The sequence below is a fragment of the Pseudozyma hubeiensis genome (genome assembly GCF_000403515.1).
Source record: "Pseudozyma hubeiensis SY62 DNA, scaffold: PHS19, whole genome shotgun sequence".
Classification (NCBI taxonomy): Eukaryota; Fungi; Basidiomycota; class Ustilaginomycetes; order Ustilaginales; family Ustilaginaceae; genus Pseudozyma; species Pseudozyma hubeiensis.
The window spans coordinates 160,646-187,439 of NW_012133801.1; the positions used below are offsets into that span (position 1 = coordinate 160,646).

The window sequence follows — 26,794 nt, forward strand, 5'->3', positions numbered from 1 at the left end:
TCGGTTTTTTCTTTCTTCTAGGACAATATCAACACCAACACCACATTCTTCCCGAGCGACCTTCTCGCGATCTGCTCTGGCCAGGCACACAGATCATGCCTGCTGACCGGAGCGGCGATCCCAATTTTCCAATTGGCTTGCGTATCCAGCCTAGCAGCTCGCAAAGACATCCCGCTGCGCGTTCCCACGTTGCCTCGACAAGTCACGATGAAAGGCACGAGTCTCACAGTGACGCGCCGGCAGCGATCGACGAGGCACAGATCGCTTCGTGGGAAGAGGACACCGCCGAAGACATCGAGTCGTTCGGCATAGCAGGAAGGATCTGGGAAGCGGCGTATCTGCTTGCGCGCTATCTACGTCCCGACGGTCATCGCTCGGATCAGATCCAATTCGACCCTCCTTGCTCCTTGTTCGACACATCCAGCTCAAATCCTTTGACCATCGTCGAGCTCGGCTCAGGCGCCGGCTATGGATCCCTGCACCTCGCACGCCAGCTGCTCCAATTCGCTCAGGGCGTCGACGGACCGAAGCCTCCGCAGGCCAAGCTGGTTTTGACCGACCTCGAGAACGTTGTGCCCCTGATGCAACGCAACGTAGCTCGTGCCGGGTATCAGCAAGCCACAGATTTCTTGGATGTGCGCGTACGCAGCTTGGCCTGGGGAGACGAGTCCCATGCTACCGACCTTGTGGCATCGTTCGGCAGCGCAAAAGCGAGTCAAAATCCGATCTCACACATCCTCTGTTCAGACCTCGTCTACTTTCCAGAGCTGCTTCCCCCGCTACTCAGGTCTATCATCATGCTCAGCAGTTGCGGCTCTCAGGTGGACTGCAACAGCGCTTCTCCTGCGTTTGGACCCGAGCTCATCATCTCGTACAAGATTCGTTCATTGACCAAAGAACAGCCTTTCTGGTCTGCCCTCGACTCTTGGTTCGATTTCCGAGCAGTCGACTGTCGTTCAACACGCGGCCCGGATCATAAAATGCAGAGCGAAGAACAGATTGCACCGGACAACGAGGCGTCACATTGGCATCGTTTTGGGTCTCAGGGCGAGGATTATGGCGCTTCTGCTGACTCGGATCAAGAGCTGTTCGTCTTTGTCGGACATCGACGCAAGGACACCATCGGCTGTCTGGCACCGGAGAGCGACACGGATCTGATGCAGGGGAAACGATGCAGGCCTTGTCTGGGACCCGAGGGGGAGACAACCTTGGAGCTCGAGCCATCGGGTGGTCAAGACTACTTCGAATGGCTGTTGCTGGCCAACATGGGTGTAGGTCTAGGCTGAGCTTGACCGGCTTCATCCCTACGTCTTTTGGGATGCTTCACAGAAGCAAAGGAGGCAGGTGCTGCTCCCACCCAATTCGGCTTGGCGAGCAGCCAACGACGACGCTCTTCAAAAGATTTGTGTGGCAGGTCGAGCTGTTCCAATCGTCGAGCCGTTCGATCCAGCTCCGGTGAAGTGCGTCTCGTCATCACCCGAGTCGGAGAGCGCTGAACGGCTTTCGCTTCTTCCAGGTCCTGTCGAGGCGCAAGGCTTCCTGCCGGTGCAGGCGACCAAGCATACTCCGAGGGAACGACATGCTCGTCTCGATTGTTCCGAAGCCATCCGTCCTCCGCATCGTTGTAGACATGTTGATCGACGGGAGTGCGATACCGCGGTCGAGGTGTTTGTTGCTTGCGACGTTGCCGGCTTAGAAGAAAGCTGCCGCTTCCGGTCCAATTGACCGCCATACTATGCAGGCACGATCGGCGAAGTATGAATGCTGAATGCTGCGCTCAAAATGACAGATGGACGCTGCCGATGGGCTGGAAGCGTCTCCCACCCTTTTATCTGTTCGTAGCCCACAACATTAAGGGTCAGGCTAGTCGGTTGGTGAAGCCTCACAGAAGCCACACTTTAGTCAACTGCGCACGGCTATCTTCCACGCCGAAACGTGACAGCGCACGCAATAAGGTGTGCACAGTATAGCAATTGTGGCTGCGAAGAGTCCGGCCACCGTAGCCAAACGGCGCTCGTAGTCTAGTCGGTATTCCGGATCATGGCGATGCATAGCGAAAGCGAAACAAGACACAGCTGTTTTTGCTGTGATCCTCCTTCGATGAGGTCTAACACTCGCCAATGACAAAAAAAATCGACGACTTGAACCTGGCGTGTCCTCTGGCTCGACGTCACTTCGCAGCGATCGCGGATTGCTGTTTTGCTTGCTCGGGTTGTGGGCTTGCTTGAGCTTGAATTTCGCTGCGTGCTGGAGACACGCGGGCTGCCGCCTGCAAGCCTCTTGTGTTTGAGGTGGGTGGAGGCTTTGAAATTTAATTATTCATGGAAACTAGAAAAAGAGAAAAAGAAAGGGGGCTCACAGTGTGGCCGAGCGATGTTGAGGATGCAATTTCGGCTCAGATCAGTCAAGAGGCTGCCTGTCGGTCTCTGCCCCGCTCGGCTCGTTGACGGCGAATACGACGCACGATCCAACCAAGCTGAGTCGTATCTGAGGGTCGCTTTCGCTTCGAGGGTCCTCATCCTTTCTCCACCATTACGGTGTACGTTGTACAGGTGTCGCTTCATCACGGTCTCGTCCTTCTCCGACTCAGCAACCTCTTCCTTCGCAGGTCAATCTGGACGCCTTTCTTACATCACGGCACTCCATCAATCTGGTATTCTAGATCTAGCGTGGCACTCTACTCATGCACATCGTACCACGCATCGCCTGCTGAATGGCACACCACCTGCCGTCCTAGGTCCTACGTATCGCGTCAGTAGCATCGCCCTTTCATAATCCTACTGCGAGCAGCTTGACGCTTGACGTGTTCGAGCATCCGGCACCATGTTGGAAGGCGTCCTTGCCTCGCTTCTCAACAGGCTCCTCGCCGCCTACGTCGACGGCCTCAACACCAGCCAGCTCAATGTAGGCATCTGGTCCGGAGATGTTAAGCTCCGCAACCTCCGTCTCAAGACTTCTGCCCTTGACAAATTTCGACTGCCAATAGACGTCAAGGAAGGCTACCTCGGCGACCTGACACTCTCCATCCCATGGTCCAACCTCAAGGGCAAGCCCGTCCGCATCCTCGTTGAAAATGTCTACCTGCTCGCGGCGCCCAAGAACAGCAGCGTCGAAGTCGACGAACAGGAGGAAGCGCAGCGCGCACAAGCCGCAAAGCAGGAGAAGCTCGCAAATGCAGAGCTGCTTGGTGGCAGTAGCCAAGTAGGCGTGTCGAGCGAAGACGAGCAGAAGAACCAGTCCTTCACTAGCTCGCTCATCGCCAAGATCGTCGACAACTTGCAGTTTACCGTCCGCAACATCCACATCCGCTACGAGGACAGCCTCTCCAACCCAGAACATCCCTTCTCCGCCGGTATCACGCTCGCCGAATTCTCCGCCGTTTCCACCGACGCCAATTGGAACCCCACCTTCATCCAGAACAGCGGCGACGGCATCCACAAGCTCGCCCGCCTCGAGTCGCTCTCCGTCTACTGGGACACAGATTCCGAGTCGCTCGCCGGCCATGAGATCTCGGAAGCACAGAAAAAGTTCAACGCGCTCATTGCGCGCGAAGGAGCTACACCGAGCCACCAGTATATCCTCAAACCCGTTTCGGGCGCAGGTAGGCTCGTGATGCGAAAAAAGATGACCTCCGAAGTACCCAAGATGGACGCGCAGCTGCTCTTCGAGGAGCTCGGTTTCGCCCTCGATGACGAGCAGTACCGCGACGTCATCTCGGTCGCCGACCTCTTCCACTTTTACACACGCCAGGCACAGTATCGCAAATTCAGACCGGACGCCGAAGAGCTCGAAAAGAATCGACCGCGGGCGTTGCTCCGCTTCGCAGGCAAGGCCATCCTGAACGAAGTGCACGAGCGTCACCGCGTCTGGACCTGGGATTACTTCCGCGAACGTCGCGACGACCGCAAAGAGTACGTCGAGCTCTTCAAGCAGAAGGAGAAGAGCGTGCAAAAGACAAATCAGCAGCAGGCCGGCGTCGCCATCGCACAGAGCGACAGCGGTTCACGGCTCGAAGAGCTCGAGAGGAAGCTCGGCTACAAGGACATCCGCTTCTACCGTTCGATAGCGCGGCACGAGCTACGCAAGGAGAAGCTCGCAGCCAAGAAGGACGACCTCGCCAATGGCGGCAGCGGCACAGACGCTCACAGCCAGAACGCAGGCGGCGGAGGCGGAGGATGGCTCGGTTGGATCTGGGGCGGAGGCGGCAAAGGCCATGAGCAACACGGTCAAGAGGACGGCGTGCTCAACGAGGAGCAGCGCAAGGAGCTCTACGACGCCATCGAGTGGGACGAAGAGGCCAGCGCCGCAGCGCTCACACAGTCCGTCGACGCACCCAGAGATGCCATGCAGCTTCGCCTCATCACCAAGCTCAAGACCGGTTCGGTCGCGCTCAAGGACCACGCGCGCGGCACCGACATCCTCTCGCTCGTCTTTGACTCGCTCCAAGCCAACGTCATCCAACGGCACGACAATCTCGAGGCTGCCGTAGCTCTCGGAGGTCTACGCGTTTACGACGGCACCACGCCCAACTCGCTCTACCCGCAGGTGGTACGTGTCAAGGACGAGGAGATCGACAATCCCAGCCGGCAGAACTCGAATGACGGCGACATCAAGCGCATCGAGCAGGAGGTGGAGGAGGAGAGCGATCCAGACAATCCATTCTTCTATGCAAAGTACGAGCTGAAACCGCTCGACGATCGTGCCGACAATGCCCTGACGCTCAAGATGCGATCCATGGAGATCATCTATCATCGTGGGTTCGTCGAATCCATCGTGCGCTTCTTCAAGCCGCCCGAAAGCGAGCTGGAGCTCATCGGCGCGCTCATCGACGTCGCCAGCGAGACCATCGAGGGCATCCGCAAGGAGACTCGCGCCGGCCTCGAGAACGCGCTGCAGAATCACAAGACCATCGACATGGTTGTCGACGTCAAGGCGCCCATCATCATCGTGCCCGAGGACGTCACCACCAAGAAATGCCAGCACATGGTGCTCGATGCCGGTCGCATCGCCGTCCGCTCGGTGCTCGCCGACCAAAGTGCCCTCGACACGGTGCGCTCCAAGCAGAATCGCGCCTATACGGACGAGGACTACCGCCAGCTCGAGGACCTCATGTACGACCGCTTCTTCGTCAAGCTCGAGTCGGCGCAGCTGGTCATGGGCAACGATATCGACTCGTGCATCAGGGGTCTGCACTCGGATTCGACCGACCATGGCCTCCACTTGCTCGAACGCATCAACCTCGATTTCACTCTGCACAATTCGATCCTCTCGTCGGCGCCCAATCTCACCAAGTTCAAGATGACCGGTCACCTTCCCACATTGCGCGTAAACTTCTCCGACCGCAAGTACAAGACGATGATGCGCATCATTGATGTCGCCATCCCCAACTTTGACGATATGGGCGATGCAGATTCGCCTACCAAAGGCTTGGGCACCATCGAGGAGGAGCTCGAGCCCGTCGCCATCGGCAAAGCGCGACAGAGCGGCGATCAAGACGATGACGATGCGGATCAGGACGACGAAAAGGAAGCCACCAAGTCGCGGCGCGCTCGGGGTCGACCGTCCGAGACGCTCGACCTCAACAAGGCCCGCCGCCAGCGACTCGCAGGACAGCTGCGTGGCGAGGATGAGTACATTGTCGACGCTGGCTTCGACGACGACGATGGCAAGGACGAGTTCCAAGACGCTGAAGATGCCACCGTCGACAAGGTCAACGCGCATCAAAAGACGTTTGAGCTTGAATTCGTCGTCGACTCCCTCCAGGGATCCATCTTCAGGTCCGCCACCGACCCATCGCAGCCGGATCGTCTGCTGGTAGATGCGCGCTTCGAGGGGTTCCTGCTGCATCTGGCCGTCTATCCGTACCACATGGACGTCGACGTGGGACTTCGCAGTCTCGAGCTCGAGGACAAGATCGTCGACCAAGGCGCACAGTTCCGACACCTCATCACTTCCAAGCACGTCCGCGACAGCACCTCGCGCTCCGCCACAGGCGATTCGAGCGCTTCATCGGGGTCGGCGTCGCCCGCTGAACACCGCGACTTGGTGCGTGTGCGCTACACCCGCGTCAGTCCCGAGTCGCCCGAGTTCATGACAAAGTACGAGGGCATCGACCAGACGGTCAACGTGGAGCTCTCCACCATCAACATCATGCTCACGCGTGTCAGCGTCCTTGCCGTCTACGACTGGATCATGACCACCTTTGTGTCGGTGGATGAGCCCGCCGAGACGCAGCAGGAGCAGCAGCGCCGTCCGAGTCGTTCGTCGGATCGACGGCCTAGCGATGCGACATCGAAGAGACCATCGTTACGCCCCTCCGTCGACACGCAGGCCTTGGTAAAGAGCGACGATTCTGGTCGCAAAGAAAAATTGCGTGTCCGTGTCAAGCTCAACTCGATCGTCTTGCGACTCAACAACGACGGCAGTCTTCTGGCGACGCTCACGCTCTCGACGGCAGATGTCGCTGTCATGCTGCGCGGCAATACGATCCGCGTCGCAGCGCGTCTAGGTTCGCTGCTCCTTTACGACAACGCCAAGCGCAGCGTCGCCGATCCGCACTTCAAGAAGCTGCTCAGCATTCAGGGCGACGAGCTGGCCGACTTTACCTACGAGACGTTCGACGAAGCCGACGCCGCCTCGTACCCTGGCTACGACTCTGCAATCTGGTTGCGATCCGGCTCGCTCAAGTTCACTTTTGTCGAAGAGCCCATCCGCGACCTGTTGCAGTTCTTCAGCAAATTTGCGCAAATGAAAGCCGTCTACGATGCGGCCACGCTCGCCGCTTCCAACCAAGCATCGCAGCTGCAGGAGCGCGTCGACAAGATGCACTACGATGTCATCATCAAGACGCCGATCGTCGTGCTGCCTCGCTCGTCCGACTCGCCTGATGTCATGACTGCCAACTTGGGTGAGATCTACGCCAAGAACACCTTCGCTGTTCGCGACAACAAGGAGGCCATCACCAAGATCGAGGCAGGCCTGCGACACATCCGCCTCGCATCTCGTATACGCTACGGTACTCAGGAGTATCACGTCCAGATGATCGACGACGTCAACATCTCGCTCGACATGATCCAATCGGACCGCGCCAGTGCTGCCGCGGGTTCAGCCAACGATAGCCCCGAGACGCAGATGGTCGCCAAGATGTCCGACGTGCACATCAAGTTAACCGAGGCGCAGTACTGCTTCGTCATGGAGCTGACGCAGTCGATCCCTCGCGCCTTTACGGGTCTCGCCGAAGAAGCGAGCGCGTTGGACGATGCCAGCACAGCCGTGTCGGTGCCAGCAGCTCCATCGAAACCGGCGACGGGAACGAAATCGCGGTCCGTCTCCGGGCAACAGCCGTCGACTCCGCGCAAAGGCAGCAAAAGCGGGGATGCGACGCCTAAGGCGCCCACCCCATCCAAGAAGGGACCCGGCGTCGACATGCTTCCCGAGCTGGGCACCGTCGTTCACAACGAGAATGGTGACGTCCCCGTCTACACCAGCCTAGACATGTTCTTCGACGTCAACTCGATCCAGCTCGAGCTCTTCACCGCCGCTGCGACAAGTCAGGAGACGCTGTACAATGCGCAGCTCGCGCGCTTCTCGATCAACGGGTCCGAGGTCAAACTCAAAATGCTTTCCGACAGCTCGCTTGAGGCCGAGGTGGCGCTCAAGACGTTCACCGTAACAGACCAGAGGCCGGACAAGGACACCAAGTTCCGCGAGATCGTACCCGCCGTCAAACACGAAGGACACCAGTTCATGATGAGCTACAGCATGTCGGGCGGCGATGATGGCTCGGCTTTGGCGCTCATCACCATCGACAGTCCCAAGGTCATCTTCTCTCTCGACCCGGTATTTGCGCTGCTCAACTTCTTCATGAGCGCCTTCGCCGACACGCCTCCCGAGCACGAAAAGCCGGATGGCAATACGACGGTCGTAGACACCGGCGCGCCCGCTGGTCCCCAAAGAGATCCCACCACGGAGCAGGCAGCTCCTGCAGCCGGTACCTTGGCGTTCCGCGTCAATGTTGTCGATCCCACGATCATCTTGCTTGCCGCTCCCGAGCGCCACGACACCGAGGCCATCGTGCTGTCGATCAAGCAGGTGCTCATGTCGCAACAAGGCATCTTGGCGCTCAAGGTGGACCAGTTCGGAATGTTCATGTGCAGGATGCACCGTCCCAAAGACACTTTGCGCTTGCTCGACAACTTCGACCTGGCCCTCTCGATGGACAGCCGCGTCAACGAGACGAGCTCCCTCACCAGCATCGAGGTCGACGTCGAACCGCTGGTGCTGCGCGTGTCGGTTCGCGACATCATGATGATCCAGTCGGTCGTCAACAAGGCCATCGAACTTTCCTCGCAACAGTCCTCTGCTGCCACGAGCAAGAATGACGCCAAGAGCGTCGCCTCGTCGCAACGCAGGCAGAGCTCCATGGCGAGCAGCAGCAACACGATTGACTCGCTAACTCGCGCCAAGACGATGGCGAAGGACGACGACAGCAGCACGATCGATACCAAGACGCAGCAGCGTATCGAAGATGCCGAGCTCGTGGTGGCCAAAGAGTCGTTGCGGGCCGACTTTGCCGGTCTGCAGATTATCCTCATCGGCGATGCCCACTCGCTTCCCATGCTGGACCTCAATGTGTCCAAATTCGCCGTCGACGTCCGGGACTGGTCGGGCGACATGCACGGCAGCACCTTCCTCGACCTCTACATCAACTACTACAACCTGTCGAGGTCGCACTGGGAGCCACTCATCGATCCATGGGGCGTCCAGTTCCACGTGGAATCGAGCACGTCGCCTTCGCGCTTCAACGCGACCGTCTCGAGCAAGAAACGTCTCGAGCTCAACGTGACCACGACGCTCATCGAAACGGGACTGTCGGCCATGTCTCTGATCAACGAGGCCGACCTGCAGGATCTGCAGCAGCGCAACCGGGCTCCTTTCGTCATCCAGAACAGGACCGGGTACCGCATCTCTCTGTGGCCCGAGCACGACGATCGAGAACGCAAGAGCAAGACGTCCTCCCAGCACCTCGACGACGGCAAGGACATGCCGTGGAGGTTCGACGACTGGAAGTCGATGCGTGAACACATCCACGAGAGCGGCAGCAATCGCCTCTCGCTCCAGATCGACGGCATGCCGTGGGAACGCCTCCGTCACATCTCGGTCGATCGGGAGGGTGAGTACATGCTGACACTGCGACCCAAGCTCGACAAGGTGGCGCATCGTGTCCAGTACGAGGTCAAGCTGCACGACAATGTCAAGTACATCACCTTCCGTTCGTCGTTCAAAATCGAGAACAAAACGCTCATCCCCATCGAGATGGTCATCCTCGACCACGAGGGCAACGTCACTGATCAGGTCCGTCGCATCGGTCCTGGAGAGGATTGTCCCGTCCCCATCGAGGCAGCCTACCACTGCCGTGTCAAGATCCGCCCCGATCCAGGATTCGAGTACGATTGGTGCCAAGAGAGCCTCAACTGGCAGGACTTGCTCAAGAAGTCGACCCGCACATTGACATGCCGCGCTCACGACGATGGCGAGGCACCCTTCCGGTTCCAGAGCTTTGCCATCTATGACCGCCAAGATCCTAACAGTCGAACGTATCCGCGTCTGACGCTGCGATTGCGCGCGCCCGTCGAGGTGGAGAACCTGCTGCCGTACGACATCCAGTACCGCATCTTTGACAAGAACCTCAACCACAACTGGTCGAGCTACCTTCGCAAAGGTGGCATCAGCCCGATCCACGTCGTCGAGCTCTCGCACTTGCTGCTTCTGAGCGTTGACATTCAGTCGTCGTGCTTTTCGCCGAGCGAGTTTGCCATCATCGCCACCGACAATCCGGACGACTTCCCCGTGGAAAAGATGCTGACGCTCGCCGACGCCGAGAATCTGAAGCTCAACCTGCGCCTTCACTACTCGAAGCATCCAGATTCGGGTGGAGCGTTCAAGGTACAAATCTACTCGCCTTATATCTTCATCAATCAGAGCGGCCTGCCGTTTGCGCTCAAGACCAAGTCGTGGCTGGGCAGCGCCAAGCTCGTCGCCGGTCAGGACCAGGGAGGTGTGTCGGCCGAGGTGCGCAAGACGCCGGAACCTTTCCTGTTTTCGCACAACTCTAACGACCGCCGCAACCGCGTCCTGATGCGTGTCGGCGACTCGCAGTGGTCCAAGCCGCTCTCGTTCGAAGCGATAGGTTCCGAGACCGAGGTGGTGATTCCGTCTGCGTCCAAGAATGAGGAGATTCACGTCGGCCTCACCGTTGAGGATGGTCTGGGCAAGTTCAAGCTGTCCAAGGTGGTCAAGTTGACGCCACGCTACCTGGTGCGCAACAACCTCAACGAGCCGCTCAATCTGAGGGAAGCGGGCGCCGCCGATTTTGTCACGATCGAGGCGGGTCAGCGAGTGCCGCTGCGCTTCCTGCGCGTCGGCGCCACGAAGCAGATGACGCTCGCCTATCCTGGCATCAACAACAAGTGGAGTGCGCCTTTCAACATCGAAGACATCGGCAGCGTCCATCTGCGATTGGCCAAGGCGGGTCACCATCAGCACCTCGTCAAGGCCGAGGTGCTGTTAGAGGGTCCGACGATCTTCATCTCGCTGAGCCAGGAGAACGGGCCGTGGCCGTACATGCTGCGCAACGAAAGCGACTACACGGTGCAGTTCATGCAGGCGACCGAGCGCGTCGACGAGGGCGGAAGCGGCAAGCGCATTGACGAGGCGGTGGGCAAGCGATACGAGCTCAAGCCGCGGTCCAAGATGAAGTACGCCTGGGACTACCCAGCGGCGACGGACAAGATGATCAAGCTGGTCGTCAATGGTCGCGAGCGCAACGTCAACATCCTCGAGATCGGTAGCTTGCTCCCGTTCAAGTTCCCTGGTCCCGACGGTAGAGGCAGCCGCGTGATCTCGCTCGATGTGCGCGCTGACGGTCCGACGCAGACGCTGGTGTTGAGCAACTACTCGGAGGAGTTCAGCAACTTTAAGCTGAAACGTCAGAACTCGACCTTCTCGCGCAGCGACACGGTGTCGAGCGTCAACAGCAAGGATGCTGGATTTGTGGCCGTGGATGTCGACACGAACATCTTGACTGCCTTCAACCTCGAGTTTGAGGGCGTGGGAATCTCGCTCATCAACCAAAACATCCAGGAGCTGGCTTACGTCTCGTTCAGGGGACTGGAGATGCACTACACTGAATCCGAAGTGACGACGGCGGTCAACGTGATCTGCAAGTGGATCCAGATCGACAATCAGCTGTTTGGTGGGCTGTTCCCGATCGTGCTGTATCCGACGGTGCTGCCCAAGGACGGCAAGGATCTGGAAGTGCACCCGACGTTGCAGGCGTCGGTGATCATGCTCAAGGACGAATCACACGGTGTGACGCACATCAAGTACGCTTCGGTGCTGCTGCAAGAGATCACCGCCGAGCTGGACGAAGACTTTCTGTTTGCGCTGTACGAGTTCTCCAAGTTTGAAGGCGCCGCCTGGCAGCTCGAAGCGGAGAAGGAGACGGACTTTATCGAGCATCCTCACTCTGTTCCGGAGCCATCTGGAGCGCAGGGTCAGTCGGACGACATCTACTTTGAGATCCTGCATCTGCAGCCCATCTCGCTGAACCTGTCGTTCATGCGTACGGAGCGCGTCAACGGCGACGACAAAGTGAGCTCGCGCAACCCGCTCATCTTCCTGTTCAATGCGCTGACGATGGCGCTGGGCAACGTCAACGAGGCGCCGGTGCGACTGAATGCGCTGGTGATCGAAAACGTGCGTCTGAGCAACGCGGTGTTGCAGCAACGCATCATCTACCACTACACGCAAGGGTTCCTGCTGCAGCTGTACAGGGTTTTGGGATCGGCCGACTTTTTGGGCAATCCGGTGGGTCTGTTCAACAATGTGTCGTCTGGTGTAGCGGATATCTTTTACGAGCCGTACCAGGGGCTGGTCATGCATGGCAACAGGGAGCTCGGATTGGGAATTGCACGAGGTGCGAGTTCGTTTGTCAAGAAGACGGTGTTTGGGTTGACGGATTCGGTGTCCAAGGTGACGGGATCGATCGGAAAGGGGTTGGCGGCGGCGACGATGGATAAAGAGTTCCAGTCGCGTCGACGCATGACGAGGTTTAGGAACAAACCGCGCCATGCGTTGTACGGGATTACGGCGGGAGCGAATTCGTTCTTCACGTCGGTGGCGAGTGGATTTGAGGGGTTGGCGCTGAGGCCGTTGGAGGGTGCAGAGCAGGGAGGTGCGGGTGGTTTCCTCAAAGGAGTGGGTAAGGGGTTGGTGGGAGCGATTACGAAGCCGGCGGTGGGAGTGTTTGATCTAGCGTCGAACGTGACGGAGGGCATGAGGAACACGACGATGGTCTTTGATCAGAACGATATCGATCGTGTCCGATTGCCGCGCTACATTGCAGCGGATGGAATCGTTCGACCGTACTCGGACAGGGAAGCTCTGGGACAGACGTGGTTGAAGAACGTCGATAACGGAAGGCTCATGAAGGACAGCTATGTGGCACACGTGGATGTAGGCAGTCAGGAGGGGGATGCGGTGATCATGCTGACGGTGTCGAGGATACTGTACATCCGAACGATGCGGTTGAAGGTCGTGTGGGAGGTCCCGCTGTCGGATCTGAGTAGCATCAGTTTGGAGAGCGAGGGCATTGCGTTGGTGTTGCGGGGTGGGGTGAATGGGCCGTTTTTGGCGTTGGGGGATGTGGGCACGAGGAACTGGTTGTTCAAGCAGGTGAGCAAGGTTGTTCAGGGGTACAATGCGAGCAGGCAATAGGCAGTAGGAGCTGAATGGATTTAGTGTTTCGAAATCGAACGTGTGTGTGGATTGTTTGTGGAATGAGGGAGGAGGGTTCCTGCAGCGGGAGGAGGAGCGGCGACTTGATGTCAGGGGAGGGCGACGGACGGCGATCTGCGACGGGCGCTGATGCAAGGGTCTGGGCGAAAACCTTGAGCTTTTCAGTCGTCCAAAGTAGAGCGGTTGATGTCGCTGGCTCGCGCTGAGGGTGCACGCGGTTTGAGATGCTGACAGCGCGGCGTTGAAGCGGGCGGCGCTGGGCCATGTGCGTCTCAACGCCCTCACAGCTTGTTCTGGCCAGCGGGAAGTGGACACGTTGTGCGCTTGCCATGCGGTTCGTCCTGTGTGGGCAAGACCACGTCGTGGGGCGGGCGTAGGGTGGCTGCCAGCGTGCGAAACGTCGAAATCGCCGCGTGGGGGTTTTCTGTTCCCCCAATAAGGCTCGGCGAAGGTGGGAATTTCAACGAGAGCGTGTCGAGACTCAAGAGGCCACAAATTCTAGGGTGCTGGTTCTCGGCTGAAGCGAGCTGCTAAAAGCAAAAAAAGGGGGGGGAGGATCGACAGATGGTCTGGAGGGGCATCGTCGAGGACCGAACAAATGTGTGTGTGTGTGTCTGTTGCGCGAGCGGGAGCGGCAACAGCCAGCTCTGCTCGAAGAACTATACAATCCTCCCGCATTCTGTGTGTAGCTGGAAGAGCCCCAGCCAACTCTGCTAAAGAAGAATGTTCATCAATGTGTAGGGTGTGCAGTGAGCAAACGGGGTGAGGGATCGAAGCTAACAAGAACGGCAGTACAGTACAGGCGGTGGTGCATTTCATCTTTGGCAAGTGCAGCCAACCGATTGATTGGACCGCCGAGTCGGTTCACACCGACGCCATTTTCGCATGACGTTGGTGAAGCACGCACCTCCAAAGCTCATCTCACCTCACCTTGTATCTCGAGCATGTCGTCATTGCCAAAACGAGCAGTGGTGCTAGAAGTTTGGTACGAGCATTTTCTGGTGTATCAGGACAGAATGATATGGGTCATGCTGAGGATTGGGAGTTACATGCGCTGAATCGCAAAAGGCAGGTAGGTGTAGGAAGGTCGCTGTTTTCTATTCAGTCTCAGAAAGACAGGAGTCGAGGAGGCAAAGTGTGTGAAATGTCTCAGCTGTCGCTCAACCCCTTAGACTCGGGGGGTGTTAACTTTTTGGTCGGTGGCAGGGCGTGGCTGGCTGACTCGCTCGCTCGCTGTACGGTAGATCTTGAACCTTTGTGACTTGGATTCGCCCTTCCCTTCCCGTCCTTTACGGAGCGGAGACTTTCTCAACTCGGACGCGACTCACGCGGCGAAAAGCAGCATTCGGCCAGTGTTGGGTCGCGAACGGGAAAAAAAAGTGTTGGTTGCAGGACCATGCATGCACGCGTGCAGATTTTCTCGCTGTCCGAATCCACACTTTGCTGGAATTTCATCTCTCTGCAGCAGGAAAGTCGTCCAGTGCCCGGCGGTATACCGAGTCGATTGACATGTCACATTTTTAATTTTTTGCTCGCTTCTACCATGCAGTGTCGAGCATACGCTGATCCCTTGCGTGTGGATCTTGGCCGTTCCCGAGCCGTGTTAGCTGGCTGGCAGACTCACAGGCTGGCCATGAGGCTACAGTAATTGACCCATGCCCGAGCCTCTACACCCCCGTCTTTTGGCTCAACAATGAGGGCAGGCGATCTGGATTGACATGACCGACCGCACGATCCAATCCAGCTTTCGTTGCACGAGTGTGTGCTGGGAAGATGACGTTGACGATGGATGACCTGCCCTTCTCGGTGGTCTGGTTGACAGCTGGATGATTGATTGACGAGTTGGCACCCATGCAAATCGCCCATGCAACCGCGCTGTCGCTCGTGGGAGGCAGTGTCGCCGATTGGACACTTGACAGCTCACCAAAAAGATAATAATAATAAAAAATGAGGAAATCGGCATTGTAGAAGGTGTTCGCACCTGTCACTTTGCTCGTCCAACTTGACTCTCCGCTTGCCTCCTTGTCCTACTCCTCCTCCTCCTCATCTGTCTCGCTCTCGATTGACCCATCTGCTCACTTTCCTATTCCCTTATATCTACCCCGCGCCTGCCAACTGTATCCCTAACCACCACTCCACCTCGCATCTCCTTCCTTGCTCCGCATCCTCCTTGTCGTCTGGATACGAATACCGAGGTGGTTCCTTTGCTTGCTCTCTCCCCTCTTGCTCTCACTCTCCTTATCTCCCTCTTGCTTTCTCACTCCTATCCTACTCACACGCTCCCAGAACTCTGCTCAACCACTTTTCAACATCGTCGTTCTCGCCATACACTCTCCTTCTTGCTGCTCAGCTCAATCATACCCACTCGTACGCACCCATTCGGCGCCCATTGACTACCACACGCATCCTCAGCATCAGATTCTGCACCGCAGCGGTAGTCACATTCGAGCCTCGCCCTCGCCACTTGCCCCACCATGATCTACGAAGTACAAGCTGCTGTACAGCACATCGTATCCCTCGTCCAGCAAGTCGACCGTCAACAGCCTGTTGCTCCCGAAGCACTCGCCGCCTTTGAGTCCACCCTCAAAGATGCGCTAGAGTCTCGTTGCCAAAAGTGCTGGAAACCTGCACAACCTGAAGCCGGCTCAGCTCACCGTTCAGTAGCATGGCAGCTCCACTCAGGCGGTGAAGGCGCCGACCTGGCTATCCTTCGTGCCTTTGCCTCGGTCATCCAGGCAAGCGCCGAGGAGGGTGAGATTGTGCGTCCATATCAATCCAGTGTCGTAGCGCTCGCTTTACAGTGGCTTCCAGTCGCCTTCACCCTCTGGATCGACCCCGGCTGCGTCGCCATCCGCATCGGCACCGGTCCAGGTGCGAACCGCTCTTCCTACGACTTTGACCACCTCAAGTCTGGCTCGTCTACTTCTTCCATCAATGTCATCTGGGGCCACATGGTCGCTCAACCAGCCGAACGCAACGCTCCTCAGCTCACCGTCAGCAGCGCTGTTGCTCCTTCTGCCCGTCCGATCGCCATCGTCAAACCCAACCCCACCACTGCATACCCACGCTACCCCGCCACACTCTCGAGCAACGCTCCCGTCACTCACCGTCACTCGCGCACCAGCTCCAACGCTTCCTCCACCTCCAGCTCATACCAAGGCCTCGTTCGAAGCACTAGTCTATCAAGCACTCACACTATTTCCACCGATGCTACCAGCCTCAGTGGCCTCGAGGCGGATGAAGCCGACGCAGATTCCGAGGCGTGTCCCAGCCTCTTCGGCTCACCTTCTTCCTCGCTTGCTTCGAGTCAGTGCACTCCCAGCTCTGAACTCGACCGCGAGTCGATTCACGACACCACCATCGGTGGTGGTGACACCACGCAGCGCTTCACTGGTTGCCGTCTCTTCGACGACGACGCGCACGACGAAGACGCTGGCGATGCTACCATCGACGCTAACCCCGCCATGCTCGGTCTCAACGTCTCCAAGGACGCCGCAGCCGTCGCTGCCAAACTCGGTGCTGGTTTCACCCCTGCCAAGCTCCTCGTCTCGTCCACCCCCGTCAAGTGCAACTACACTACCCACGACAACGGCAACGTCGGTGTCTTGGGCGGCGGAGTCCGTCTTGGTGGTGCCGCCTCGGCCAAAGGAAACACCAACTCTCAGCCACCACGCTACCGTCAGCATTCCAACTCTAAAAGCATCAGCCACATTCAACACGGTTTCCACAATCAGATTCCGCCGTCCCACATGGCCCCACCCCACCACATGCCTAGACAGGTGCACCATTTCAACGCTGCCAACTACAGCGCTCCCATGCCCACCGTTCCGCTGCCGGGCGTTCCCCACCAGCAACACAACTTTCTGCCCCGCCAGCAGCCCGCAGCGTACCTGCAGCAGCAGGCGCCTTACCAGCGTTATCCGTCTCAGGGAGGGGCCGTGTCCTTCCCGCATGCTTCGCAACTTCCCACTCCCTATGCGTTTTGCAACGTTCCACCTCAACACGCGACTTACCAGACGTACACGCCGCAGACGCTTCACGTGGATGGTGAGTCCGACGAGATGGTCGAACACTCGGTGGGTCGAAGACGACTTCGATCTCGAGGTCGACGTTCGCGTGGCCGCGGTGCCGGTCGAGCAGCACGTCGTCAAGCGGCTGCGCTTCGAGCTTTGGAGTTGGGAAGCACGGACGAGCTTCCCGAGTCCGACGATGAAGACGACGACGAGATGATCTCGCGATGCTCTACGCCCGCAGGGTCAGAGTACACGACCAGCGCATCGTCCGTCTACTCGAGCGTTGCTAGTTCTCCGGAAAAACCAACAAAGAGCGTGCAGCACAGGTCTTCGAGGAACGGATTGAGAGGGTTTGGACAGCAGCTGCATGACCAGCTGAGTTGTCTGCAAGCTTGCTAGAGTATCTTTTTTTTCGTCTTCGACAATACACACACACACACACATACTTTTGGCCAACACAGGTAGTGTCTTTCGAGTTCCGTAGCATCGTCGTTTCAAATGCATTCCAACACACACCCACACACATACACAAGGTCTTGTAACAGAGCATCACTTCATGTAGCATCTCATTCAATCAGCATTGTCGAATTTTCAGCAAAAGAACAAAGTGTAGACATCCAGAGCGATGAGAGCGATGGCGGTGATCAAGGTGTGAGTGGGTGTAAGTCTTGGATTGAGCTGTGTGTGACATTTCCGATGGCTGCGGTGGTTTCGAGGTGTTCGGGACGCCAGCATCGGTTTTCTTCCGCCTTTCGTCCCTTGTTGTGCAGGTGGTCTCGTCACACCGCAGCAATCACCTTCCCGATCACGCTTCTCACCTACACACACGCACCACATCACGCATCGCAAGGGGGGGAGAAAGTCTACATCACCGAGAATACCACTAAATAGCAATAACATCCACCCTCGCCCTGTCCCACAACCTAGCATTGATGCTCTCCATCTCGTCCCTCCCTTCCAGCTCGTCCCTCGGCAAGGCTGCGACCTGAATGCAGACCACACTGCCCGTCTCGGCCACGCTGCCCGGCTGGACAACGGTAGCGCTGTTGACCACTCTGATGAACGGCTTGGTTTTCCGGCTAGGCAACACCAGCAGATCGGGCGTCACGGCGGGGAACTGGAGCAGGTGCGAGTGAGAGGTATCGTAGCTCAAACCGGAAGTTGTCGGTGGGGGAAAGACGGGGTAGAAGGTGCGCTGGGAGAGGATGGATCGACTCCAGCGGGTGTTGGTCTCCTTGTTCTTGCTCGCTACGCTCTCGCCCACCGTGCCGGTTTGTGCGGCAGCGGCTTCGATTCGAGTAACCATCTCTTCGCTCTTGACGTCTCCGAGACTGTCGACCGTCGTAACGCCGACGACGAGCTCGTTGATGTAGAACACGCTCGGGTTGGGCAAACACCTAACCCCCTTCCGCTTCAACCCCATCCCCTCGACTTCTTCCTTGCCAAACCCGGGCTGCGGATAACTCGCATGCACGTTCAACACATCCTCCGTACTGCTCACCACCACCACCCCCATCCCTGGGTACTTCTCCCCGAGCCTCTCCAACCTCGTCCCAAAGTGTCTCTTGAACATCTCCGCCGGCATCTCGTCGCTGAACGCCAACTTCGCATGCTTCACCGAGATGAAGGGTCCCATCAGGATCAGCGTATCCGGAACACCCCTCCTCGTTGCATCCAACTCTGAAAACGGCAATCCGCCCGATTCCAGCGAATCCATAAACCTGTGCCACGGCTTGAACTCCAAATCCCCTTCGTCCGTGAACGGCCCGCACGCAGCAACGATGTTCATCGGCCTGCCGTCCAGCTTGTGCTTGGCGTAGCTGTGGTCCATCGCCTCCTCCACGGTGTGCACCGCCAGGGGCAGCGGGGGCGGGAAGCAGATCTCGTCGATGCTGAACTTGTCCGCTCCCGCGTTGATGCCTTTGCAGAGCACGATCTGGCCGGGGAAGAGGCTCAACGTGGTGGCCGCACCACCGGTGCCCGGATCCTGCGGTGTGTGTCGTACGATGCAGCCTTTGTTGAAGTGGATGGGTGTGCGGTTGCCCGAGCCCATCATGCGCGATGATTCGAGTACGAGACCTGTCTCGGACAACTTGGGTAGACCGAACGCGACCGCGTCGTCGGTGTTGTCCGTAGTTTTAGATCGGGAAGCAAACTTGGCACGCAGCGTCTGACCCGCCGAGCTCTCAGGTGCAGGTAGAGCAGGGCAAACCCGACCGACAACCCAGATCGGTTCTTGGGAGGGCAAGCTCGGATCGCCCAACTCTTCCGACTCGTCGATCGAGTAGGCGCTGCGAAGGATACCCGCATAGTCGTCGATCCGATCGTCGAGCACCTGGGAGCGCTCGCCTTTCTTCTCGAACATGTAGCGGTAGTTCCAGGCTTTCGGGTCGGTGGCCATGGCGAGGGAGACGCGGGATGTCTTTTTGCCGCTGGAGGCGGCGAGTTGGCTGCCGGATCCGGTGAGCGGGATGTGTTCGTTGAGCGATTCGAGGATCGAAAATTGGGCGTGTTTGGAGGTGGAAGCTGAAGTGTTGTTGTTGGCAGGTCGAAGAGGGGAATCGATGTCGGACATGTGTACGTCAGCGTCTCGAACACCGGCTGATGTCGGCTTGTACGCCGAAGCGCTGGCCGGAGTAGCACCGGGGCCTCCAAAGGGAGAGTTGATGCTGGCGCTGGCCGACCTCACGGGAGTCTGAAACACACTGCCAACGTTCGAAGCAGGAGCGGTCTTGTTGGGAGTCGACTTGATCCCCAGCATGGCAGTGAAGTCGCCTGCGATCCTACCCCTGTTGAGCGCGCTCGACGGCTTGAGCGGTGTCTGTGCATGTTCACCACCGCCACCCGCAACGCTCGCCGCCGCATTGGCGTTGACGGCAGCAGCGATGATCTTCCGCAGCTCTCTCGCATGATCGATGGTCAGAGGTTCCGACTTGGGCAGATGGTTGTTGATGGCGAAGGCCTCCCATTTGTAGAAGAGGTCTTCGGGGGTGACACCGTAGTGCTTGCAGATCGAGGTGGCTTCGGTGAGCAGCGCAGGGTCGCACGCGATGTAGGCACCAAAGTGCTCGGAGAGGCGGACGGTGAGCTCGGAGGCTACCATGGTCGGCAGGATTGAGGTAGATGGAGGTGTAGGTTGTGGAGAAGAACGTAGCAGCTGCTCAGCTGGGTCTCAGAGCCGACAAAAGCACAAACGCGCCTGGAATTGGAGAGTGTTGATCTTTGGCTGAGGGCGGCACACCAACACGAGCGGACAAATTTCGCAGAACCGCGTCGCGTTGATTGCCAATCCTTCCGCAAGCCCGCTTCGGGTCTCGGGTTTGGGGTTGGCTCCACTTCACTATGCTGATCAAGGGTCCAACTTTGCAACGGGGAACGCTTTGATCCTCCTTCACCACCACATCAGACATGCATTCCCTTCCGACAGCATAGCATACCTCTTGCCGCCCTTCTCGCACAATGTCGTCGTTCGATAAGGGCAAGGCCAGAGCTGCCTCCCCGCACATCAACACCACCGATCACCCTGCGGTCCAAACCGTCCAGCCTCACCCCATCCCATCCACCACCCTCCTCAACATCGAATACCCCGGCATCCTCTCCCCTGACGCAGGTCCATCCAATCCTTCCTCCTACCGCAGCCTCGAACGCGCGCTTTCCACACTGCATCCGTCCACCCTACCTCCGTTCACGAGCACCCCACACGAAGCGCTCACCTTCCTCTCGCGCATCCCCAACGAGGGGCTCAAGACCGTCGAGTGCCGCTTGGGCGGATTTGGCTCCACGGCTACGTCGGTGTACGACGACGGTATCGACGAGATGTTCAGGACGCCGCTGATGGGGGAAGTTGTCCCGACGCACAATGTTGTCGTTCGTGTGGTGAAGCGGGTTTGGCGGCAGAAGAGGCGGAGACGGTCGGAATCACCGGCTCGGCAAGATGGTGGGGTGGCGCAGGATAGGGAGGATATGGCGCTTGATCCTGCGCTTTTCGGTGATGGCGATGCAGCAGCTCTCGATGGGCAGGCTCAGCGGGTTGATGCCCAGGATCAGCCAAACGGCAAACGCAGTCGGTACACCGGTCGAGTGAAAAAGGAGTACTGCGTCGAAGTGCTAGGCATGGCCACAAAGACAGTCCGGTTCCGCGCCATGGCAGACTTTGCCTTCCAACCAACCCTCACTGCAACCTCGCCATCGAACCTCGATGCATCGTCGCAACTCGATCCAGTCACGTCGCTCCACAAAGCCCTCGCGACGATGGACTTTGCCGCGCTTCAAAACTTCCGCGTCCCCGAACAGCTCGAGGACTACCACTCTAGCACCACTCCACCTCGATCCAACCTGCACATGCTACCGCCCTTCTTCTTCAGCCGCGCCGAGATCCCGCACAACTACCACTTCTCCCAAACACCCTACAGCGAGCTCCGTACCGTCGCTACACCTCCGCACCTCGCCAAACTCTCTACGAAGAGCTTCGCGCACATCCTCGCGCATCCGTCGGCGGATGGCTCGATGCAGCGCTTCGTCAACCGCGTTCGTCTGCCCAACATCACCCCGCAGCAGTACCGCGTCGGCAGCAACAGCCTCATCCCGACCGGTCCGCTGACGGATGTGCTGAGAATTGAACATCGGTGCGATCGAACGATCCTTGCTAAGCTGGAGGGATTGTTGGAGGAAAGACCGATTTGGTCGCGGGTAGCACTGAAGAATCAGTTTGTGGGGAAGGAGAGGGTGGAGTTGGATGGGAATAGTGAGAAAGTGTACTATGCGCTGTGTGGGTATGCGATGGTGGGGGGGCCGTGGAGGGATACGATTGTGAGGTGGGGGTATGACGTGAGGGAAGATGTGGGGTGTAGGGTGTTTCAGCGGGTGTTTTTGAGAGGGGGAGCGAGGGGGGAGGGGGGTAGGGAGACGAGGTTGGGGAAGGAGAGCAGGGCGGTGGAGGAGGACGAGCAGGAAGCAGCTGTCGTTCCGAACGGTGATGCGAGATCGAGCCCTCTCGAAACGAAGAAGTCGACGCATCTGTTCGACGGCACAACCCTTCACCGTCACGTAGGCAACTTCCAGCTGTGCGACATCCACGATCCACTCATCCAACCGTACATCCACCAAACCGACGATGCACAGATCCAATGGTTGCGCCGGGAAATGGATCCCGAAACGGGCTGGTACACGCGAAGGGCGCTGGATCTCATCCGTGCGTTGGTAGCAGCGCGGTTCAAGGCGTTGGCGGATACGCGGAGGCCACTGGAGAAGAGTGCGCTGGACGAGATCGTGCAGAGGATGAGGGGCAAGTGGCGCGAGGAGGATGAGGTGGCGAGGGAGGTGGAGACTTGCACACAGCAAGACGCGCAGCAAGGTCGGATGGACGTCGATCCGGATCTCGTCTAGGCTCAAATCGCGGGTCGAGCAAGAAGCAAGGTTGGTTGCAAAATCAGTTTGTACACCACAGTCGTGCTGCAGAGAGATAGCGTGTTTTGTGCTTGTTTCAGATATGAGGTTTCGCTGTGATGATGCAAACAAGTGCGGACGGGACACGCGTGGATTCGAGGACAAGAACTGCAAGGGGGATATCAACCCAAAGGGCGTCGTTCGAGTGGCGAGGGATGAGTATGTGTGTGTGTGTGTTGCAGTTCGACCTGGCCACGTCGTCTCGGATGTGGAATGACCCACGCCTGACCGTGATCGCAGTAACAACAGCGAAGCTAGGCTGAGACGACGTGCTGCGGTGTCGATACTGAGACTACCCTCCCCTGGTGCATACGAACTGTGCGATGTGGATTACAGGCTTGTAGCCGAACTCCTCATTCATCCAAACATGCCGCATCTGAACTTGTTCCTTCGGAAACCTCTTACTCCTTCTTGGCATCCTCCTCCTTCTTGTCCTCTGCGGCGGCAGCAGCGGGCTTGTCGTCCTCCTTCTTCTCGTCGACCACCGGTGCTGGTGCCTCTGACTTGCTTCCACCTGCGTTCTTCTTCTGTGCCTGCTCAAAGGCCTCCTTGAAGCCATTTGCGTTCTCCGAGTTGGCGAAACGGATGGCCAGGGTCTCAGCGGTGGCCTCTCCGTCGGCGACATCGGCGGCGACGTTGTACACCCACGAGCGGTCGGATCCGACGTTGGGGCTGAGCTTCATGTCGCTGGTGACGTAGTGGTTGGCGCACACCTTGAGCGTCTTGTCTCGACGCATGACGAGTCGTACCTTGTGCGTCTGCTTGTGTTCGAGCAGTCGCACGTCGCCGGTTCCGCGCTCCTTCCACTCCTTGGCGTCCTTGTCGAATCGGAAGAGTTTGGCTCGCATCTTGAACGTCACCTCTTCATCTTCTTCGTGCGTCTTGACTTCGACTTGGTTTTCGAGCTTGATGACGGGCTCAAAGTGAGGGTCGTTCTCGGCCTCTTCGGTTGCAGCGGCGGAGCCAGCCTGCTCGGTCTGTAGGAGAAGGAGTTGGAGGACGGCAGAGTCATTCTAGTCGGGTCAGCGAGATGCCTACTTGCACAGATGCGAGCCCTCAACGTCGAAAGCTGACGAGCAGCGTAAGAACTTACAGCGTCAACAGTGGGCTTGGTTGCTTCGGTATCGGCCATCTTGTATGATGTATATCGGTGTGTATGTAGGAAAGAGATGGTAGTGGAGGGAGAAATAGCGGCAACATAGCACACAACGACCAAACCAACACCGCGGGTGTGTGTGTAGAACACCTTCACAAGGCTTCGGAAAAATTCCAAACCACACAACCAACCAACAATCACGAGCCTTGTTGGCTTGTCCACTGCACCGAACCCGCACCGCACGCCTCTCTGAATACTCAACCACCAACCAGCCTTCAGACGCGCAATGCTTCTGTGCAGCCAGCCTCCTTGCCTGCTGAACCGCCTGAGTTCGAACAAGACAGGTGTTTTGTATTGCACGCAATTCAAACGTTTTGAAGTGATCGAATTCAGAAAGCGGCCGCCATTCAAAATTCGGACCAAAAGTGTTGGTTACGCCTTCGTTTTTTGAGTGACAAGAGCAAGTTCGAAGATGTAACATCACCTATTTCGGAAAATTAACCGATGAGCTAGAAGCATGTCAGAGATCGCAGGTCTGCGCAAGCCGCTCAAGCGCCGGACCGAAAGGGTGTGTCCTGCCAATGCTCTCGACCGTGCCTTTTCAGCAATGAGAAGTCAAAGCAGAGATAACACGACAGTGTCTCATGACAAAGATGAAGCGTCACGAGCGACAGAGCAGAGATGTGCGGCGACGCAGAAGCGCAGCATTGTGTTCGGCTCCACCACAAGGCTTTGTGATCGCCCTTGCCGAACTTTGCGGTTTCACCAGGCTCATAGTTCTGCGCCAGATACTCGTCTTCTTGGCTGTCATATGAGACGTAATTGGCGCTTTACTGTATTGAGGCTGAATTGAAGCCGCGTGCTGCAGAGAGGAGCGCAGTGTGACCTCCGTCAAGACGCGGCGTCTGCATGGCGACAAGCGCGTCGATCAAATGAAGTACTGATAATCTCCTGCGATTCCATTTAGAGTGGTAGCAAGGCTATGTGGCTCGCTTTCAGGTTCTGTGTTGCTGCGCAGCATCTTGCCCTAGCTTCTGAACTGCAGAAACCCACCGGTCCGATCCGCTGGAGGCAGGCTGGTCTATGTCTGGGGAACTGACATACTGAGCTTCTGCATGTTCAGTTGAACGCGATGCTTCACATGGCGTCTGAGCGAAGGTGAAGCGCAGCGACACTTCTCGGTCCGGAAAGCGCAGAGCTTTCGCTGAATAGGATAGTCACCCGGCGTCATGCATAGAAATGCTTGACCAGCCACACGTTCGAAAGATATAAGGAGGATGGGAGGCTCCTTTGCTTCCGAGCATCTCTTTTGCATCTGCCTCTCTCCAGCCAGTCTCGGCGTTTCATTCTTCAATACACCCCACTCCCATCAAACACCGTCACCATGACCGAGACGCCCTACGTCCTCTGGAAAGCCTCCTTCACCATGTCGCTGGACGGCGCCAGCAACCCGCTCTACCCAATCTGTCGCATGCCCAACCTCATCGGCTCCCCCTCTGAATCCTGCATCTACACGCTCACCGTCGACCTCGACACCTCTGCCGAAACCATCACCTTCCATCCTTACCTCAAAGTCGATCCGGACAACATCCACATCGTCCACGCCGAGCTGCAACGCATCCCTGGATACGAAGCTTTCGTCGCCATCCAGAACTACTCGGGCGACGAGTTCTTTCCTCCGCTCCACCCAACGATCATCTCGTTCGAGAACATGGACTTCGCGTGGTTCAGACCGTTCGACGTGCTCGGGAAGGTGGTGGATATTACGGGGCTGAAGCACGCTATCACGGGCTGGTTTTGGAACTTTGACCTGATGGATTACCAGGGAAACAGGATCAAGTGCTGGTACAGGATTTTCAATGAAGGGGAGCTGGAGGAGGGGGCAAAGCTGAAGGATGTGGAGGAAGAGGATCTGGCTTTGTGTGTCAATGTCTCGCCGCAGCTGGTGGAGGATGGCATTTGCATACACAACGAGAGCGAGCTGTTGATCTTCAAGGAGTAAAGTTGACGAATGTAAGTAGAATTCCTCAGTGCTGCTTCACGAGGCCTCTAACAGGTCCATCCGAATTTTCAAAGACAGTTCACAAATTGCTTTTCAATCATCGAACCAATATCAATGCGGATGTTGCTGTTGACGTCTTGTGTGATGAGCTGTCAACAAGCATCTGTATGATCTCTGACCTTGTTCTCTCATGAAGCTGAGCAATTTCTTTTCGACAGAGTTTTGAGATGAAATCTTAACAACCGTAGGATTTTTTGTGGCCGAGACGTGTGTGCCAACGCACGGCTCGTGACGAGTTTGTCGTGTTCTTCTTCTGAAACCAACGCACAGCTCACCATCTTTCGCTCCATCGACGCCGAGCATCTCCTTCTGCCCCCCCCCTACCATACTGCCGAAGAGGTATCCACCGGCTGGCTTGGTGACGACACCAACTCTGTTACGACCTTCTGCGGCTTGTTGGAACAAGACCTTCGACCCTCTTACTTGCTCTGCACGAACCTTGGACATTGACGCACTCACCGCAACATCGCATCGCTGGCAATCGACCATCATCCGACCCAATCCCTGACTCATCGCATCACCATCGCCGCATACCCTCAACCATGGCATCCAGACTTCCCATCCTATCCCGCATCCTCACAACACGGACCTCGCTCTTCCTCCTGCTCCTCCTCTTCCTCACCTCGCACCCCACCCCCACATCCGCACACATGATCGAGCTCGGCCCGCATTCGTCCGAATGCTTCTTCGAAGATCTGCACCACGGGGACCAAATGACGCTCACCTACCAGGTCGGCGGCGGTGGCCACCTCGACATCGACGTAACGCTCTACGATCCTTCCTCGCACGCACTGTTCAAGCAGGAACGTAAGGACACTGGAACGTACTCCTTCACCGCTTCCTCCGACGGTCGTTACACGTACTGTCTCAGCAACGAGTTCAGCGCAGTGTCGGATAAAACTGTTTCGTTCAACGTTCACGGTATCATCTATGTTCCAGATGAAGGGGATATGTTGCCGATCGAAAGGGAGATTAGGGATCTAGCGGCGGGATTGCAAGCGGTGAAAGATGAACAGGAATACCTCGTCATCAGAGAAAGAGTTCATAGAAATAGTAAGTCCACACACACCCCCCTAAACCCACCCACAACATGAAGAATAGTTCAAAGTTATCGCTCACACAATCCATCCCTTCTCCGTCTTGAATACTCCGGGGAATCTACAGCCGCTGAAAGCACAAACACCAGAGTCAAATGGTGGTCCATCATCCAAGGTTTCATCCTGATCGCCGTATGCTCTTGTCAAGTCTACTTTGTCAAACGTCACTTTGAAGTTCGTCGTGTAGTCTAGCCTTCTCCTCCCCACCACCCTCTGACACATCAACAGCCATCAAATTCTATCATCCGCATCTCTTTTCTCACTTCCTCTCCCCCCCCCCCCC

The 26,794-nt window shown here is 57.4% G+C and overlaps 8 protein-coding genes across 8 annotated transcripts; 6 read left to right on the top strand and 2 right to left on the bottom strand.

The window, feature by feature from the left end:
- Nucleotides 1-95: 95 nt before the first annotated feature.
- Nucleotides 96-1,725, top strand: PHSY_001654 (hypothetical protein; the record flags this gene model as incomplete). The annotated part of the gene is made up of 2 exons (XM_012332282.1): nucleotides 96-1,271; nucleotides 1,330-1,725. 2 exons carry the CDS (start codon nucleotides 96-98, stop codon nucleotides 1,723-1,725), a joined length of 1,572 nt encoding a protein of 523 aa, XP_012187672.1.
- Nucleotides 1,726-2,823: 1,098 nt separating this feature from the next.
- PHSY_001655 (hypothetical protein) lies at nucleotides 2,824-14,446 on the top strand (the record flags this gene model as incomplete). The annotated part of the gene is made up of 2 exons (XM_012332283.1): nucleotides 2,824-12,735; nucleotides 14,348-14,446. The coding sequence occupies 2 exons, from the start codon at nucleotides 2,824-2,826 to the stop codon at nucleotides 14,444-14,446; spliced, it is 10,011 nt and encodes a 3,336-aa protein (XP_012187673.1).
- An 826-nt stretch (nucleotides 14,447-15,272) lies between these two features.
- PHSY_001656 (C3HC4 finger protein) lies at nucleotides 15,273-17,210 on the top strand (the record flags this gene model as incomplete). The annotated part of the gene is made up of 1 exon (XM_012332284.1): nucleotides 15,273-17,210. The coding sequence occupies one exon, from the start codon at nucleotides 15,273-15,275 to the stop codon at nucleotides 17,208-17,210; it is 1,938 nt and encodes a 645-aa protein (XP_012187674.1).
- A 484-nt stretch (nucleotides 17,211-17,694) lies between these two features.
- Nucleotides 17,695-19,914, bottom strand: PHSY_001657 (alpha DNA polymerase; the record flags this gene model as incomplete). Its single annotated transcript, XM_012332285.1, has 1 exon — nucleotides 17,695-19,914. The coding sequence occupies one exon, from the start codon at nucleotides 19,912-19,914 to the stop codon at nucleotides 17,695-17,697; it is 2,220 nt and encodes a 739-aa protein (XP_012187675.1).
- A 356-nt stretch (nucleotides 19,915-20,270) lies between these two features.
- Nucleotides 20,271-22,196, top strand: PHSY_001658 (hypothetical protein; the record flags this gene model as incomplete). Its single annotated transcript, XM_012332286.1, has 1 exon — nucleotides 20,271-22,196. The coding sequence occupies one exon, from the start codon at nucleotides 20,271-20,273 to the stop codon at nucleotides 22,194-22,196; it is 1,926 nt and encodes a 641-aa protein (XP_012187676.1).
- A 461-nt stretch (nucleotides 22,197-22,657) lies between these two features.
- Nucleotides 22,658-23,388, bottom strand: PHSY_001659 (hypothetical protein; the record flags this gene model as incomplete). The annotated part of the gene is made up of 2 exons (XM_012332287.1): nucleotides 22,658-23,233; nucleotides 23,350-23,388. The coding sequence occupies 2 exons, from the start codon at nucleotides 23,386-23,388 to the stop codon at nucleotides 22,658-22,660; spliced, it is 615 nt and encodes a 204-aa protein (XP_012187677.1).
- Nucleotides 23,389-24,778: 1,390 nt separating this feature from the next.
- PHSY_001660 (hypothetical protein) lies at nucleotides 24,779-25,354 on the top strand (the record flags this gene model as incomplete). Its single annotated transcript, XM_012332288.1, has 1 exon — nucleotides 24,779-25,354. One exon carries the CDS (start codon nucleotides 24,779-24,781, stop codon nucleotides 25,352-25,354), a length of 576 nt encoding a protein of 191 aa, XP_012187678.1.
- A 710-nt stretch (nucleotides 25,355-26,064) lies between these two features.
- Nucleotides 26,065-26,508, top strand: PHSY_001661 (hypothetical protein; the record flags this gene model as incomplete). The annotated part of the gene is made up of 1 exon (XM_012332289.1): nucleotides 26,065-26,508. The coding sequence occupies one exon, from the start codon at nucleotides 26,065-26,067 to the stop codon at nucleotides 26,506-26,508; it is 444 nt and encodes a 147-aa protein (XP_012187679.1).
- Nucleotides 26,509-26,794: the final 286 nt, after the last annotated feature.